The 17,798-nt window shown below is 37.3% G+C and overlaps 2 protein-coding genes across 2 annotated transcripts; one reads left to right on the top strand and one right to left on the bottom strand.

The window, feature by feature from the left end:
- Positions 1-825: 825 nt before the first annotated feature.
- On the bottom strand, positions 826-3,584 carry LOC131685145 (PR domain zinc finger protein 5-like). Its single transcript, XM_058968627.1, has 4 exons — positions 3,367-3,584; positions 2,503-3,261; positions 2,337-2,444; positions 826-2,279 (listed from the first exon to the last, which is right to left on the bottom strand). The coding sequence occupies exons 1-4, from the start codon at positions 3,487-3,489 to the stop codon at positions 918-920; spliced, it is 2,352 nt and encodes a 783-aa protein (XP_058824610.1). The 5' UTR covers positions 3,490-3,584; the 3' UTR covers positions 826-917.
- Positions 3,585-6,050: 2,466 nt separating this feature from the next.
- LOC131685157 (palmitoyltransferase ZDHHC23-B) lies at positions 6,051-17,741 on the top strand. The gene is made up of 5 exons (XM_058968647.1): positions 6,051-6,272; positions 8,214-8,462; positions 8,518-9,075; positions 16,533-16,608; positions 16,684-17,741. Exons 1-5 carry the CDS (start codon positions 6,109-6,111, stop codon positions 16,789-16,791), a joined length of 1,155 nt encoding a protein of 384 aa, XP_058824630.1. The 5' UTR covers positions 6,051-6,108; the 3' UTR covers positions 16,792-17,741.
- The last annotated feature ends 57 nt before the right edge of the window (positions 17,742-17,798 follow it).

The following is a 17,798-nucleotide window of genomic DNA, read 5'->3' as shown; positions in this document are numbered from 1 at the left end:
GAGCGAGCTTGACCTATTTAATAGGCTGTGCACGCAGATGAAGTCGACATAAATAATGACTTTTACTGTGAACCATGTTTACCAACACTGCCATGAAACTGTAAACACGGCTCACAGTAAAAGTCAATTCATGTCGACTTCGTCAGCATGCACAGGCTAATTGGGATCCGCAAATAGGCGCATAGAAACCCATTGCAATTGTCTGTCTATTGAGGTTTTAACCCATTGAAATTGAAAGGGCACGTGTACCTCTTCTTCAAATTTTGTGAAAAAATCGAAATATTCGAATGCTTGTGTGCAACAACCATCGAGTAAACAGGATAAAGCTAAATAATGTTTATAATTTATATAATACAACCGCCGTTTACCGGAAAAGTTTGAGAATAATAACCATTCGCCCTGGTTCTGTTCGAAAATGTAAATTTCGCTTTTATATTCTATTTGAGAAGAAGAGCCTAAGTTAAATTTTTGAAGAAAATGCATGTTTCGCCGTTTTGTTTTCTTTACTTATTAATTGAACTAACCGCTATTCTGTAGTATTTTAGTCGCATAATGTCATAACAGCGATAACTCAATTTGTTTACATTTATAATTTTAGACCCTAACGACAGATCTATATCGAAATGTCTGTATACAGAGATAACTGGGAGAGAGACGAATAGTGAATTACAGCCAAATCAGCATATTACTCACTTAAGATTTTCAATTTTCAGCATAAGCAGATCTGAAAGGTTTCCGATAAACAGCCATGAATCGAGAGACAACTTCCTGATACATTGCGGCCTTAGAACGCTGTCTAGCAGGAATGTATTATATATGAGCATGTTTGAAAATTACTTTTATTTGACAAGCACGAAATATTCTTCCTTCGTAAACGTATGTACAATAACCTAGAGTCTCTGGTTTATCTTAACAAACTAATTCGCACCACTTGGCATACAAACTATTTTTATCGCCTTTCGTTTCTCGCATCGGGCATTCGGGCGGCCTTTCAGATGAGTAAGAGCATGTGACCTTAACACTTGTTTTCTCTTTGCCTTGAATGGACAGTAAGAGCACCGGAACCTACAAAAACTGTTGTGGATAGCTGCATGCTTTTCGAGTGAATCTTTTCGCTTATAGTGTTTTCCACATACAGTACAAATAAACTTGTATTTTGTATGTGTAGTTAGTACGTGCAATTTCAGGGATACTTCATTTGAGCATACACGTTCACAGAAGACACATTTGTTAGTTACCACATTTTTGTGCGCTTCCTCGTGTGAAACCAGGAGATTAACATTGCGAAAGATGGCTCCACAAATTGAACATGTAACTCTTTGCTTGTTATCATTCAGTTTTTGCATAATAAACTTGTGTCGATCATTTGTTTGATTTACGTCGGAAGTAAAATTACACAGCTCACAGATGTACTTTGCCAGTACCAATTCTTTCTGCTCTATGTCCTGACTGTGATTGCTCCTGGTATGATTCTGTAAGTCGTTTGCACTTTCAAAGAGCTCATGACAAGTCGTGAAACAGCAACTCAGTCCCGTTGTTGCTTCCTGCTTAATGATTACTTCTTTTACATCGTCAGTCATGGAACAGTCCCCAACATGGGCGATGATTTCTTTTTCGTGTTGGAATTCCATTAGACATCTCTTGTTCAAACAACGGTATATTGTTTTGGATGTTCTCAAGTGGACATGGCGTTCGAGTTGTTCAAGTGTTGTATATTGCCGGAAGCATTTGTCACATTCGTGTTTTAAGCTATCAATACTGGTTTGCAAAGCAGGAAAATGCACCTCTGTTTGATGCGTTTCCAATGCCTCTTGAGTTGGAAACAAACAATAACAACTACAGCACCGGAATGTGGAACCAGTTATTACCCTCTCGTAGGAGTCGTGAATGGTCCTTCTGTCGTGCTGAGAGTTGCAATGATTTACCCAAGCAGTGTTACTCACAATCGTCACTTCACAAATGGTGCAAAATAGTAACGATTTTGATTGCTTCAACTGAGTGTGATACATAAAGCTATCTTGCCTATAACACGGCGTGTAGCATTTATCACACAAGTTATCGGCTTCATCTGATACCCGCCCATAGGGATGTGCTGATTGACGATGTTTGTTTAGAGCAGGTCCATTTTCGAAAAACATGCTGCATGCACAACAACGGAGCCCTCGCATGGTTAACTTATAGCAGTGGTCAAATTCTGTAACCGACGTGATTAGCTTCACCGGTGGTCGATTGGTCATAGTGTTGTGATTTTCAAGATGGTATTTAGTTGAAAATATAGGCTAAAACGGAAACATGTTAGTACTGTTGATACGGCAATGTCGGACTGTAAAATCCACCTCTCCAGATTCTATTTGGAGTTTTTCTATTTCTTTTGCATCATCTATAACTCGTGTTGCCACAAAGCCAAAAAGCAGAACCGGGTCGATTGTTTCGTCCAAATAAACCTAAAATGATGACAATACACAATTGACAATAATAACACTAAAATGGTAAAATATCTACCGAATTTGTACATTTTTCGTTGTGGCTTAACATATCGCTTTTGTTAGAGCTCATATAGTTACAAAAGTCGCAAATGAATTCTCGCAACGTTGTTTCCTGGTTCGGAAGAATAGCTTTTCTAAGGTGCTTGCCAGTAGTTTGATGTCGTTTGAAGTTAAAATAATTAGCGTTTTGATATCCGCAGATTTCGCACGTGTATTTGTTGAGGTTTGTTTCGGTTGGCTCCTTCTTCTTTCTATTCCATCTTTTTTTAGGTTTCAAGTGCGGTTCTAGATCAGGTCTTCTTGTAGACAATACTCTATATCCGGTGTGTTTCCTTGTTTTCTGATGACGATGAAAATTAAACCGGACTGTCGATGAATAGTTGCAATCTTGGCAAACATACACTTTGGAAAGTTTCGCGATGGATACTTTGGCCAATACTGCTTCAGTTTGCGCATCTATCAAGGGATACGGAATGGAAAATTCGTTTAAATCTGAAGTATTCACTAGGGAATCGAAGAACTCGTTTTGTTCCAGACACTCCTGTTTGATGCTTATTTCAGCGATACTATTATCAGGAATTATTAGATGATCAGTATTCAGTGTTGCATGCGGAGCAAAAGCTATTTCTGTGTCTGGTTCCGGAAATGTGTCTTTCAACATTTGGCGAAATATGGTATCCGAATGAAAGCAGAGTTTTCGGAATCTAAATGCTGAATTAAGTGCTGATAAACAGTCACCGCATATTTGTTGTGGCAGGCTGTCCACAGATGAAACCTAAAACGAGAAAACTTGAACTATTTGAAACAAGCACGTAAACCTTTTATATTATTTGAGGGGATAAAATAATGTAATAAACACTTCTTATGTATGAAAACAAACCTCAAGCTGAGTGCAGTAAATAAGCATGTCGTCTATTCCAACATCACTTATCTGAGAAACCGTCATGATGCTAAATCTCCGGAAATCGTCAAACCTTGCACAAACTCGACAATATCTATCCATTGTTACTGAGTACAATATAAAATTTACTTTTTATTTCCCTATATTTTTTATAATTTATGGATAAACAGAAGTAGAAACAAGCGAACGAACCGTAGAATATTAGAACACGGGGTATTTGTTTTGATTTTTGACACAATAAATTAGTACTTTATTGAAGTGCTGCCAGTTTCGAGCTCAATACGACCAAAGGGCGTATTTTGCTGTCAAACGAAAAACTTTTTCCCACACTGAGAAACAAAAATATTCATAGTTAGCATACTTTATCTTCCCGTCTCTTGGCTTCTGCTGTGATTATTATGCATTTTCATGCATAATTCTCGACAAACATATGATTACGGCCTAAAAGCCAACTTCAAAATCCACTTTGAATGGAAATTCCAGACAAACCGTTACTAGTCGAACACACTTCACAACAGTTTATGAAAGAGAAAACTTTTCTCTTTCGTTTACTACCAACATCTGTGATTGGCGTGTAACGGTTTGTCCGGAATTTCCATTCAAAGTGGATTGTGACAGTTGGCTTTTAGGCCGTAATCATATGTTTGTCGAGAATTATACCACATTCTACTTCTAGCAAATACAAATGAGGGGTCATACATAAATGACATAGCATTTTGGAGGTTAGGGAGGGTATACCAAAATCGTGACGAAGTGTAACGAGGGGGAGGGTAGGGTCAGAATCTGTACGACGTAGCATTAAGTTTAAAATTTTTAACGGGCCTCAAAACCCATTGATAAGAGAAAATATTTTAATGTTCTTCAATAGGGATCTTTAGGGGTGTGCGGGTTAAGGCATATTCTGATGCAGATTAGTACCGTGAGTTAATATCTCAGGTCTTTTTCAATTTTTTGGCCCGAAACTATTGAAAAAACATTTTTTAGTTTGTTTCCTTTTAGGACAATAACACATCCAAACCCATGCGACTTGCACGACTCTATAGGTTGCCTTATCAGATCTACCATAGTTTGCAGATGAAACTTGGAATGGCAGGCTGCTAGCGGATTGACAAAGTACCAGATCATGCTGTGTGGGGTTCTGTCCCAGTTAACAATGAGGCGAACGAGATATTTGCAGATACGTCATTTAGTAGGACAACTGTCAGTTTGCTGGTTGAATTTAATTTGTTTTTTTTTAAATTTAAAAATCATAAAAGAATAATTAAGGTTTAAGAATGATATGAGTGTACTCGTAAGGACACCCGCTACCAATACATATGAAAAACTGACATAATTTTTTCCAAATTAAAGATCCCTATTCCTAAGTGCAATAAATTTAAGTTCACATTTCACGCGATTTTGCATATTATAAGTTTCTGGATTTTCGGAATGTTGAGCTTGCAAAATGGATGTCGAAAATCAAATGATTGAGGAACATTTAATTGAAGACCAGAATATGACCAAAGAGGAGCCTTCTGACAAGCATGTTGAAGAACATTTGCAGTTTGACCTTGTTTGAATCGACGAACCATATGTTGACAAGCTGTGCGGCAAGTCACAGCTAGGTAATGATAATAAGAGTGTGAATTTCTGATATCGCCTGAAACACCCAACACCAACAGGAATATTACGGTTCAAGCGACGCAATCCTGCTGTTTTAACATCACGCCGAAGGTAGAGGAAGATTATTAACTTTACCCAGAGATGTTCCGGTGTTTGAAATAGTGCCAAATTTAAATATCAGTGCATATATATTTTTTTCAATAATTACATCTTTAATATTCCTGGTTTGAAATAATGTTAATATTACATCATTGATTTTTTTCTCATAATTATAATCACATAATAACGATACTCCCCACGCATTCGAGCATTGTTATTCTTCGTGTCCGATAGGTAGACATTTTGAGTGTTCGATAGGTAGATTTGCTTCAGTCTTTGCGCAACTGTTCTTTATAAACTGTGAGAAAGAATAACAAGCAACCACCTCGTAAACAAAGGAATTAACAATCAATATTTAGTACAAGAAGATTCGTGACGAATTTTGGTTTATACTACACTTGAGGATATTCTATAATACTGCTACAGATGAATTGTTACACAAAATATATTATTATCAAATCTATTGCATAACATTTAATGTCGCTTTGTTAGAAGCGGGGTAAGGGTTTCAGCAAGGAAAAAATCACTTTCTTGCGAATTTTTTGAACTCTGGGTGAAGCGAATAGACCAAAACTTTTGTGCAGTATAATGCATCATTTCAAAAACATTCTGTATTTTTTCATGCAAAAATATCGACAAGCGACTCGGCGATTAAGCTTTTTGTAAAACGTCTCTGGAAAAACAAGATTTGCGGTGTTAACTAATATTCAAAAACTACTTAACCGATTTATTACAAATTTTGCATACATATTCTATATAAAAAAAACCTAACTCCCACGTTCAGTTTTTGAGATAATTTTTCAATTAAGGGTGCTTTTTACTCATTTGAAATAAAAATTGACGTTAACGTAATTTCACTTGCTCGTCAAAAATTGGTTGGTTACCCTAGTACCGTGCTCAATGAAGATTCCAACAAAATATTCTGGCAACTCTGCTTTAAAGTGGACTTTCCTCATCTGCTTTGGTGTATACCTCATTGGCTATCAACAAAACAACATCGATGGATCGAGTACCGAAATTATGAACGTTTGTTCCGGTCAAGTGAGTGATTATTACTCTTACATACCGCCGGAAGTGGACACTGACCCGCTATGCTGTTGTGAGTACTACGATCGGATCAATGAGCGGAATCACATTTTAGCTTGCTGCTGCAACTGCGCGGATGTTGACGAATCTTTTGACAGGTTGGTTTTTGAAGTGTTTTGACGGTTCCAAGGCTCCCATGCGCCAGTTGCGGATTTTACTTGCGGCTGATGTGGATATGTGTAACAATAACACCGAAATTGCTTGTGCCTGTCATCTTGAACTGTATTCGAGTATAGGTTAAAATATTTTCGACAGTAGCGATCGGAAATACATCCGGTACCATTATTTGGAAAGTATTGAAACGAAAATAAGGCCTTAATTCTTGGAAGGCAAAATTTTTATCCTCATTGCCGGAAATGTCGAAAAAATAGCGGCCAGATATTTCTAACATCCTAGATACCAACAAATAGGGTAAATATTTTCATATTTCTAGAGCGTTTTTTCATTACATCATATCTAACAGAAACGTGAAACGGAGAAAATCGCGTGCAAAAATTTCCTTGCAACTTTTAAATTTATTTAACAATTAAAGCACATAGAAGGCCATTAATTCTGCTATCGCCTCTGCATTTACCAATTGCTGGATCGTATAAGCATATTACATGTTTTTCGCGAAGATAATAGGGAGATAATTGATAACTATTATTTTATTACATTTTGCCGATCACTTTTGCTATTATGCTCTTTTACATATGTGGTCTTGGCAACACCGTTTGTAGATGGTATATTTTACCGTGACGTTTTGAGAGACGGGCTTGTAGTTGTGATATATTTCATGTGCTGTATTGCAACCGAGAGTGTAGATATGAGGTTTGGCATTGGAAAAACATACTAACTACAGTCGACTTGGAGAAACATCACAACGCAAAACATCACATCTACAAAATATTAGCAAAGCTTTGGTATACTTTATGTGACATTTTGACTTAAGATTAAATTAACATGTAAAGAGTTGTCATTTTTCTCTATTATTTGTGGACGATGAAGAGTCAATGCATAGCTTTTATTTGGCATAATAAACTCAGTTTGTTTACATTTGTTAGATATTACGTTTTGAATAAACGGTATAGATTTTTTCGCCAATCGCCATCCTTCGGTTTTGCTTGGTGTCATTCCATAACCGTACCGTGGCTTTAGGGTTGCTCAATATGGTCAGTATTAAATTTTGAAGTAAAATGTGACTAGTAGTATAGACTAACAGAAATAACACTCACGTTCTGTCGATGCCCGAGAATCATTGGTTTGGATAGTTCCCACTCACAGCGTCGCGATCGCTTAATGGTGGAAAATGCAGTAGTAGGGTAAAGAGACTATTTTGGTCCTATTAGGAATGTCTCAATATTTCATCAATTACGCGGCCTAAAATCGATGGAATGCACCTAAATTGACGTCAGCACTTTTGGTTCGTCTTTAAGAACCAATATAATGGCAAAAATGACAAGAACTGACGAAATATTTGCGTGTGAGCGCAATGAAATCGCGAATTGAATGTTCCAATTACCGCGCTACCATTTCAGTCAATGCGTTGAACAAAGATGGCAGACAATGATCTAACCAATGGCTTCAAATGGGTAGGGCGAAACGAAAATAGGTTCTTTACCCTCTCTACAAAAACTCTATTCGCTGTATAAGATCAAATGAAGCGTTTCGATCTGTGCTAAAAGTACCCTAGTACCTAACGTTCTCCGAATAAACAGCCATAATTTATTTTTACGGGATGTAATGATTTTGTAAAATTTACTTATCCGGTATCCAAAAGCAAATTAGTAGTCAGAAAATAAGAGTTAAAATGAATATACATAATTTAAATTTTGGCAGAAGAATGGCATAAACATCATGGGATGAGAAACTTCGTCTATCTGTTCATGATGAAGAAAATCGTTTGATAAAATCTTTTAGTTAATTTTGATTACCATGAAAAATTGAACATCTCTCGATTTGCCGCATTGGCTGTGAGTTTGACCGCATTTGTTATTGATTTTCTCCCTGTGAGTCGTCGACTGTCGTGACGACTGGTTGTGTTTTTTTTTACTTCTCAGGTTTGTTTCTGGTCGACCGATCCCGGTGGAAAAGCAGCGTGGCATGCTGCTGACCTTCCAGGACCGCCTCCGTATACCCTGGCGGGGCGGTGCCAAGCAGATAACGGTGGACAATGTTCTGCCGGTTATTCTGCTGGTTAGTCTGCAGCTATTGTCTGCCCTGGATTTCTACTGCAGTCTAGTCATTTTCACGATCACCCCGCTGTTACTGGCCTATTTGAAGAGATTCCTGGGACGCGTTCTACCGAAGTAAGTAATTGAAAATGAATTTGAATATTTTTCGTACAATCGCACACCATTTCAGGACAAAATTCTTCTGTCTATGGTTTTTCTGGAGTGGTGTTTATCTGGTGGTACTGTTCGAGTCCACCGTGCCACTGTTGGAACTACTTCCAGAGGAAAACGTGGCATTTGTGCTGCTAATGTCTTTGTCGTTCTTCTGCTTCTACAAAACGAATCAACGAGCGGCTCTGAATCACATCAATCAGCCCCAGTTCGACCCATTGGCTAAGGGAGATTCACAGACGGCAATTCTGATCTCCGACCGGGAAGATTCTGACGAAAATGATGGACGATTGGCCTGTCAAACCTGTCGCAAGTATGTCCCACCACGGACCTATCACTGCAAGATCTGCGCTACGTGTGTCATCAAACAAGACCACCACAGTGTATGGGTAAACTGCTGTGTGGGGCGTGCCAACCATAGGTTTTTCCTGGCCGGATCTATCTGTTCGCTGTTGGCATTGTGGTTGTTCGCGAACCTTTCGTTGACATCCGTATGCCATCCGACACCGATTTTTACCCTGCTCGGAGTGACCGTTATGCTGCCGGATGACTGCACCGACATATTCTTTCAGTATGAGTGAGTATTGAAGTACCTTTTTGTCTTCTATGTGGGTATGGTAGAAACATGTTGTTTAAAAACAATAGAATATTGCCATTTTTACACTACCAGTGCAGTACCAAGTAATAGCGAAAGCGCTATATTCGTATAAATATGCACAGGTTCTGTACGTAACGAACAGACATGTGAGTATACCTATGCGATGCCAAAAAAGATAAAAATCTGGACTATTGCATATTATGTCGGGAAACATTGATTTGCAATCGAGTGCTTCTAGTATCCTCATCAAAAAGGAAAAGATGTTTTTCTTGGATTTTGATAGTATTGAAAACTGCAAGCTTCGGAAGGTTATGAATGGTAAAGCCTTGGTAAAATAATGAGAACATATTAAAGGAGAAATGTGGGTGGTTTTGGGTGTACTTTGCCAATTTGCATAATTATTCAATGAACGAATAAACAAGAAAAGCTTGTATAATGATTTTGGCATTGTGTCGTCTCATAACTTTATTGCATTCGAGAATGAATTTGAGCGTAGTAAATAGGAAGGTCGTTGCAAGATGTGTTTTAAGCATTCACGGGTTAAGGAGGATTTCGTTTGTTTAATTTGAAATCAAGTTGAATGGCAACAATATCCCGTTATTCACCCCAGAAAGCAAATAGTCGAAAACTAAATAATGGCATCTTGCTGTACTGTGTATATTTATCGGTCACTAGTAAATAGTGTTCCATAACTATCGAAAGTTGCGCTGCTTGCTGAAGGTTTTATGTAGAAGGGTCTTTATGTGAAAGTGTCAGAGTCAAAGCACGGCTTTTAACTAATACTCAGAGGAACCGCACGGTAGTCTATAGCTTGCAAATTTTCAAGGCCGATTAGAGCGGCGTGAAATCCACCCAAATTAACACGGCAAGATGGCCATCCGGGGCAAAATGAGGACGCTTCTATTAAGCATTCAAAATGATGAGTGAAAATGGAAACCTTATTAAACCTTCTTCTGCTATCGCGTTTGAGTCGTTGTCACTACAATTGAAAAATATTTTACATTGAATCCGCTTTTGTCTGGTATGCTTTATCGTCTCCTATGTCTGAAGCTGATCGATCGACTATTAATTATGGCGATAAAAATAGCAGTTCTAGTTCTTACTCGCGGATACTTTTCGCTAAAACTGTGCTTTTCCTCTTTAATTTTATAACAGAATTCGATAATTCCTGTTCTTGTCTATATTGGTAGGTATTAAGATGTAGGTCAGGCAAATCCTCGAAGTTTTTTTTCTATTACCATTAGACATTAGACAGACGAAAGAATTTTAAAATTACACAAGGAGTATCTCTGCCCACAAAGAATTCCTCAGAAAGTTTGCTCGAACCGAATGTCTGCCTACACCGAACCGAGAAGGCTACCCAGAATCTAATCATAAAAACAAATCCGGAATAATCATTTATCTCTTAGGTGCCAGTCCTGCACTCCTTTTCTGAACTAGCCTCATACCCAAGGGCCAAAGAGTCGACAGCTGGCAGAATTGACATGTCCCCTCACCTAAGCAAATTTATCTTTCCACTTGTCAGTAGGCGCACACGTCTACCAGCCAACCATGAAGACATCCGAACCAATAATAATGGACCGTGCCAGTCGAAGGCCACATTCCCAGCGCCATTCCGTACGGTTACTGAACTGTTCAACCTGAAATTGTATATATTAGATTTTTGTGTTAGTGTTACAGATTTCATTTCAGTGGTAGTAAGTGTCAAAATCACTCTTTTAAACAGCGATGCCACATGTTTTCGTGAAATGTCTGTAGAAGAATAATTAAAATGTCTGCAGAAATCTGTAGATGGTTGTGTAAATCCTATTTACACTAGATTATTACTTTAAAAGTAAGTTGAAATTAGAAAACTATTGTGAAGGAATCGCTCGAATTCGGATACAATTATTCTAGTGCAATTTTGTTAAACACTGTTACTCTTTTAAAAGTCTGTAGATTTCTGATTACGTCTGTAGGAGACCATCAAAAGTCTGTAAAATACAGACATATCTGTAAATCTGGCACCGCTGCTTTTAAAGCTCACAGGCTGTATCTGTTCTTCCGGCGCACAGTGGTCGAAAAATGAAAAAAAAACTTGTTTTAATCCACCCAGTGGTGCAATTGTGCCTTTCTCATTACTCCAGACATTGGCTCGGTGACTGGTTATGTTCAATATAATTGTGGAAATGTTTATTACATTTAATCAGTATTAGTTCAATGTTGTCTTCTTACTAACTAATTTTGCCATGCGGGCGTGGGTGGACAAGAAGAGTGAAAAACCCACTAACGAACATCTCTCCAGCTTAATTTGGTATGCCATGCGATATAGTGGTGGTATAAAGATGATGGGGTTGCAGATGGGGTGGTGGTCTGATTGGGGTGTAATCAAGGGTGGTCTAAGTGTCTCTGTTGGTTCTTCGAATCTAATAGCAACACGGCGTGTGCTTCAGGTGGTGGTCTGATTGGGGTGTAATCAAGGGTGGTCTAAGTGTCTCTGTTGGTCCCTCGAATCTAATAGCAACACGGCGTGTGCTTCAGGTGGTGGATACAAGCGAAGGGATACCCTGACGACTGGCAGATTGAATTATTTTTGCTGCCGATTCAACTAGATCCAGACCGATGCAGTATCCTATAGTTATTGGTTCATTACATATCATCTAAATGAAATATTATACAATTTGCACAATGTTTTAAAGATTAAGTGATTTAGCCAAAAAATTGGGATCATACTAATTCAAACCTAAATCTAAATAAAATATCATTCAATTACACAGTGTATTAAATTTAAATTTAAGTAAACTATCCAAAGTGTTGGGACCAATTCAAATGTTCGCGTCCCTTATCACCTATTTTATAAGGTGATTCATCAACAGTTCTATCTTTGAAATTGATCATGCAACTTAATTTTTGATCTTATTTTATTGCAAATAATTAAGTAGTCTTCATTTTATTATATTCAGAATTGCACATATTTTGTCGTATGTAATTTTAAGTGTTCTTTAATTTGATGGTATTATAAGGGAACGCGTATCCGCCGGTTGATGCCAATCGAGCTGACATTTCTTTGGATTGATCAAACTAATTTTTTTGTTTGTTTAGTGTTTATTCGCCCTACTAGGAAACTAATCCACTGGGCATTTACTGTACGTGGGGAATACGCATGCTCTTGTCTGAGTTTAATGATGACTGTTGAATTATGTATGATGGTTTGAGAATTGACAGTTCGTGAGAAGAATCGAAAGCCAGTTACCAATTTGTGTCAGTCATATCAAAACGAAAAACATGTTTTACTGTCATATTCATTGGTTTACTTTTAGTCCATTAAATCCATTAAATTAAATCAGTTAAATTAATTGTTCTCATTTTACTAAATACTTTCATATGCTTTGAAGTAGAACATGCACTATATTATTGATTGCAATGTTAACTATTTTTCTTCTTGAGTATATAAATATTATAGCTTGATTATTAACGTAAAAGGCGAGATATTAGTTTCTTTTCGTTCCTATTGTCTCCAATCTTGTTCTAGTAAATAGCGTCAAAATTAGCGTCATCGGTTGTATATTCGATATGCTAGTTGTTTCAGATATTTCGGTAGAGCCTATTCAAAATGCTCTTCAATTAGCTTAACAACGCGCGCAAATAATGATAACATAAGAATCGGCATCTTATTCAATTGTTCGCCGGAAAAGAAATCAATATATAATTGTCATTTTATATCTAAATACCAAATTTTATATACGATAAATAATACTTGTATTACGAAATCTTCACTGTATCGAGACACTAAAGGTAATCGTTTTTCATTTTATTGTATTGTTTGTGGAATGTCGTGTTTCGCAGGAAACAAGAAATAATAAAATCGTTCACATACCGTTTGATTCAATTAAATATAAGCAGCACTCCCGACTATCGGCAGTCCGGAGTTGAAGTTGCTTGTTAACAAATATTTGATTTCCAAATTAATTCAACAAAAGATAAATCTATCATAAATTCTCGGCAGCCGGCTGCCCAGAGCAATAAACACATGATAACACTTCTGAGAGTTGCATAGATCGTATCATTTATCAAGGTGAATCCAGATTTGCGTAACTCTACCCCATCCTACTAACAAAAACTCCTACCCGTGGCAAACGTGGAGATGCAGAAGTATATACGGTCTCCATAACAACATTTGTTACACTAACATTCCTTTCCTTCCCCGATGACTATAAGGACGTGGACGGCGCCGTTATTGGCATTTCAAAAAATGGAACTCTCGAAACGTGCACATTGAGAATAGATAGCTACTCCCAGGCCCCATTAGTTCATTTTCTGTGCAATTTCGTTTGTTCTGGTCACGGAGCACAATGGGACGAGCCCGGACTTAAGTCCGTATATGAAGGTTATGCGATATTCTCACTTGTATTTATCTCGTATCAGCTGAGCCATCAGTGACATATTCGCGAGATTTTAGGTGATTTGAACGTAAAATGAATTTTTGACAGCTTTTTGAAGGGCATAACTCAAGTGTTTTTGCATTACCCAACAAACAACGAAAGCTGAACAAGCCTTTGATCCGAGAAAATAGGCTGAACAAGAACGTTTTAAACCATTATCCAGCTAAATTTTTTGTTGGGTATTTGTCCATACCCGGTCAAACCATTCGGAATTTGATTCGGAATCCTGAATGGAGTCAGTATGGATTACAACTCAAATGCAACAACTGATTCTGAAACCGATTGAGTCGGAATCGGTTGTTGCATTTGAGTTGGAATCCATACTGACTCCATTCAGAAATTCAAACCGGTTCCGGAATGAGTTTAACTGGGTAGGAACTACTTCCGGTTATTTTCGTTTTTCAAAGAAACGGTTGATTTTATGCATTTCATTACTTCACCATTACTATCCGTGTGATAAAATTACATCGTAAAATCGCCAAAAATAAGTCACTAGTTGGTTTAGTTAGTGTTAAGATATCTGATTGTCATGCATTTTTATTGAATTCGAACTTCTAATGCGATAAGAACAACGACGCCCGTGAATGCCCGCGATCACACAATACTCACTCGAAAGTTTTTAATTTTCTCTTCAAAATGAGTCTACGCTAGTTTTGCGAAAACTTGCGATAAGCAGTCAAAATTAAAAAAAACTGAATGGAAATGCATGGTTACTACTGATATTGAATTTGAATAATCACTTCATAGCTAGAATAATGACATCTTATTTGATTCGTAAAAATTAAATAATCTTTTCTGAAGCACCATAATGAGATGTCAATCAATTCATTTCAATATGGAAAATAAATTCCAAAATTACTAGTGAAAAAAATCATTGTAAAAGAAAAAATACTTACTTTTGAGCCACTCTAATAAGTAGTAAAGTTAATTTCTTAATTATTTTTTTACAAGTGTTAATATCACAAACGATTCAGCACACGAAAATTAATACACAATAATTTTAAGAACGATTTCGAAAAAATATATTTATGAGACACCCTAATGATTATTAATCGTTTACTTTTAATATGTATTAATAACAAAAACGCATTCAGCGTACCAAAATTACATAAAATCGTCCTATTTGAACCGATACGGAAAAATTTTGACTAGCCCATCGTTTGTTCTAAGTCGTGCCACTGTGCACCCGTACATGCGGAATCTCTCCCACAATGACCTTTTTTTTAATATGTTCTTGGAAATTTTATGATCTTTGTTCTTGACAAAACCAGTTCACAGTATTTTTGAAACTTGTCGTAATTGATAAAAATGATTTCATCAAATATTGAATGGTTTACTTTGATGCAGGATCTATTTTTAGAAATGTGCGGCATCTCTCCCCAAATTACACTAACCGATGTGCATTTGTGGGTCCCATACACACATACATACGCGCGCACACACACTCACACATACACAGACAGCACGATGTAGTGGGTGCATGGATAACAGTGAGTCTTGTTATATAAGGTATGCTAGCTAGGATCAATGGAAGTATCCAAGTCGGTCTTGGATCAAATACATTTGGAGCAACATCAGATGTTGTTTCAAACTGTGTTCAACCCCTTTTCGGCAATTTTCACGCCGCCACCCGCGTAACGGCTTAGTAAGGCCGAACTGGTTTCGAAGGGGATTAATTGGGGTTGTCTGACGTATTCTCGATGGTCACATGATTAGGGTTTGTGCATTGGAATCGGCAGATAGCCTTTGTTGATTATAAGATTAGGGAATATGTATAAAGTGATATATAATAGCTTCAGATAGTTGGTATTCGCGTCAGTAGAGCTCCGAAGAAAATGGCAGATTCGATGACAGAGATTACGATTCTATGAGACGGTCGACTGGCGGTGTCGAAATGCCAGGATAGATGAGCAGTGGTGAGCTGCAATTTCGTAGGTATCGAATTTTAAAAGATGAAATGAGACACTTACTACCACTGAAACGAAATCTGTAAGCAGTACTAACACATATAATTTCAGTTCAAACAGTTTCAGGAACTGCACGGGATGGTACTGAGCCTGTGGCCTTCGACTAGCATGGTTCATTCTCATTCATTCGGACGTCTTCATGGCTGGTTGGTAGACGTGGTAGACTCCTATCTACAAGTAGATACATCAATTCGCTTAGATGGTAATAATAATTATTCTAGATTTTTGTATGATTATTCAACTCGAACACGCACACCAACTCTGAGATATGTAAAGCAACTCTTTCAAGTCGGTGGGGTCTGTTTGAGTTGAACCAGACGGACATTCGGTTCGAACAAACTTTATGGGGTATCGTGAATAAATATTTCTCATGTCCTTTATTGGCTGAGATTCTTTTTCTGAGGCTCTAAAACGCCTTCACCCGTCTAGCTACTCAGCATAATGATAAAAAAATGATGGTTTGCCTCATCCATATCATAATAAATAAGAATATTGACTAGAACAGGGATAATCGAATTCTGTTATAAGATGAAGGTGAAACAGCACAATGTAGGAAAAAGTATTCTCAAGTAAGGACTAATGGTGCTAGTATGTTTACCGCATCCATTAATAGTCGATCGATCTGCTTCGGACCTAGGAAACAAAAAGGTAATTAGGAGGAGCGGATTCAATGCGAAATTTAGGTATGTATGCCTGCATGCATGGATGTGTAAAGGAGCAATGTATTCCTGAGCAACACGAAAGGAAGCCAAAACGCTCATGGGAAGCCAGGTGCGTGGTCATAGTTGTGGCCATTAAGCACTGCACATACTGACAAGTGCAACGGTGAGACGGTAGGTGTGCAGTTAATGCACATAGGTTGCAGAAATAGGTTGTTGAGACCGCTCAGCTGATAAATAACAATAAATAGCAATAGCAATAACTACACTAGTGCAGGACCATGTAAAAACGAAAACGCTATTCATTAATCGATCGGAATTAACTGGCTTATGACAAAATATAATTTTTTTTAAAGCACTAGCACTATACAGATGTTTTTACATTTCAGCATTGCTCTTTGCTTCACTGGCGCCATCTATGCCCTCTTGATGTCTCTATTTATTCTGATCTCGCTTCTGAAACAGGTAGAGTTATATCCCACTTCCATATACCGGTCGATCTATTCTGACTTTCGCTCTCATTTGTAATGCATACAACAGACCTGTTTGATCTCCCGTGGCCTCACCGGAAGCGAATGTCAGCGAGGCGAGCATATCAATCGGCGAAATTGTTTCGTCAACTGGAAAATGTTCTGCATGGGACAATAAACCCACTACTTACTACTTATTATTAACGATATCATCTTTATGGTTATGACCATACTCTATATTATCAGTAATGCATAGGTACGTATTTTTAACCAGTTTTAAGATAATACAATGCCACGATACCATCTCTAGCAACAGCAGAGAAAAAAAATCTCGCCTTCGAATTGGTCACCTTTTGAAGGTTAACGATAAAGAAAAGAATTGATTTACTTATTTCATGTTTTCCTGCTCCGCGATTGATATGTATAAATATATAATCGAAAGGTAATTTATCCGTAAGGTAATGTCGGTAATATTAAAGTGCAATTAGCTTGTAAGTAGTAACTTTTAAAATAATTTCTTTGCTCTTTAAACCAAACAACAAAACATACATATATATATTTACTCGCAATTGAAATATCACGAATTCACCAAAAATCCAATGATAGACAACACTCCTGATTTTAGAGAGGGGAGAAACTTAAGTCAAATAATGTAAGTAAAAGGCGCCAAGTAGACTGATAAAGATTAGCGAAGAAACGGCTCCGCAGTTTTTTTATAGTTTAACACTCGTGTCTATACCATAAATTACCAAATTGCGCCTAACCTACTAAATATTTAAAATATATTCAAAATAATATGTAGCACAAATTAATCTTGATTCCATTGGTGCTCATTTAGAAATGAACATGATTGTTCGTTTCGGTTCACCTCAATACTATATATTCGCTCTAGTTACGTACTAATTTGTTTATTTCACATGCTCACGAATCTCCGTATCTCATGCGTATGACTCATTGAATTAAAAATACTAAAATAATCGAACAATTCATTGATCGTGTTTAAATAGCCTGAGGCTAATAAAAACTCACGAAAATCAAAACAAACACATCAACAACATACCAGAAAGTTTGCAGTGTTATGATCAAAGTCAACATTAAAGATAAAGTAATTTAAGTGCTCACTACCAACGAGGGTTGTTTTCTTTTGCTCGATATATCACTTTTCCCTAAATTTCAGTGTAAATC

This window comes from Topomyia yanbarensis, chromosome 2 (assembly GCF_030247195.1).
Source record: "Topomyia yanbarensis strain Yona2022 chromosome 2, ASM3024719v1, whole genome shotgun sequence".
NCBI lineage: Eukaryota > Metazoa > Arthropoda > Insecta > Diptera > Culicidae > Topomyia > Topomyia yanbarensis.
This window is presented reverse-complemented; position numbering and strand designations above follow the sequence as displayed.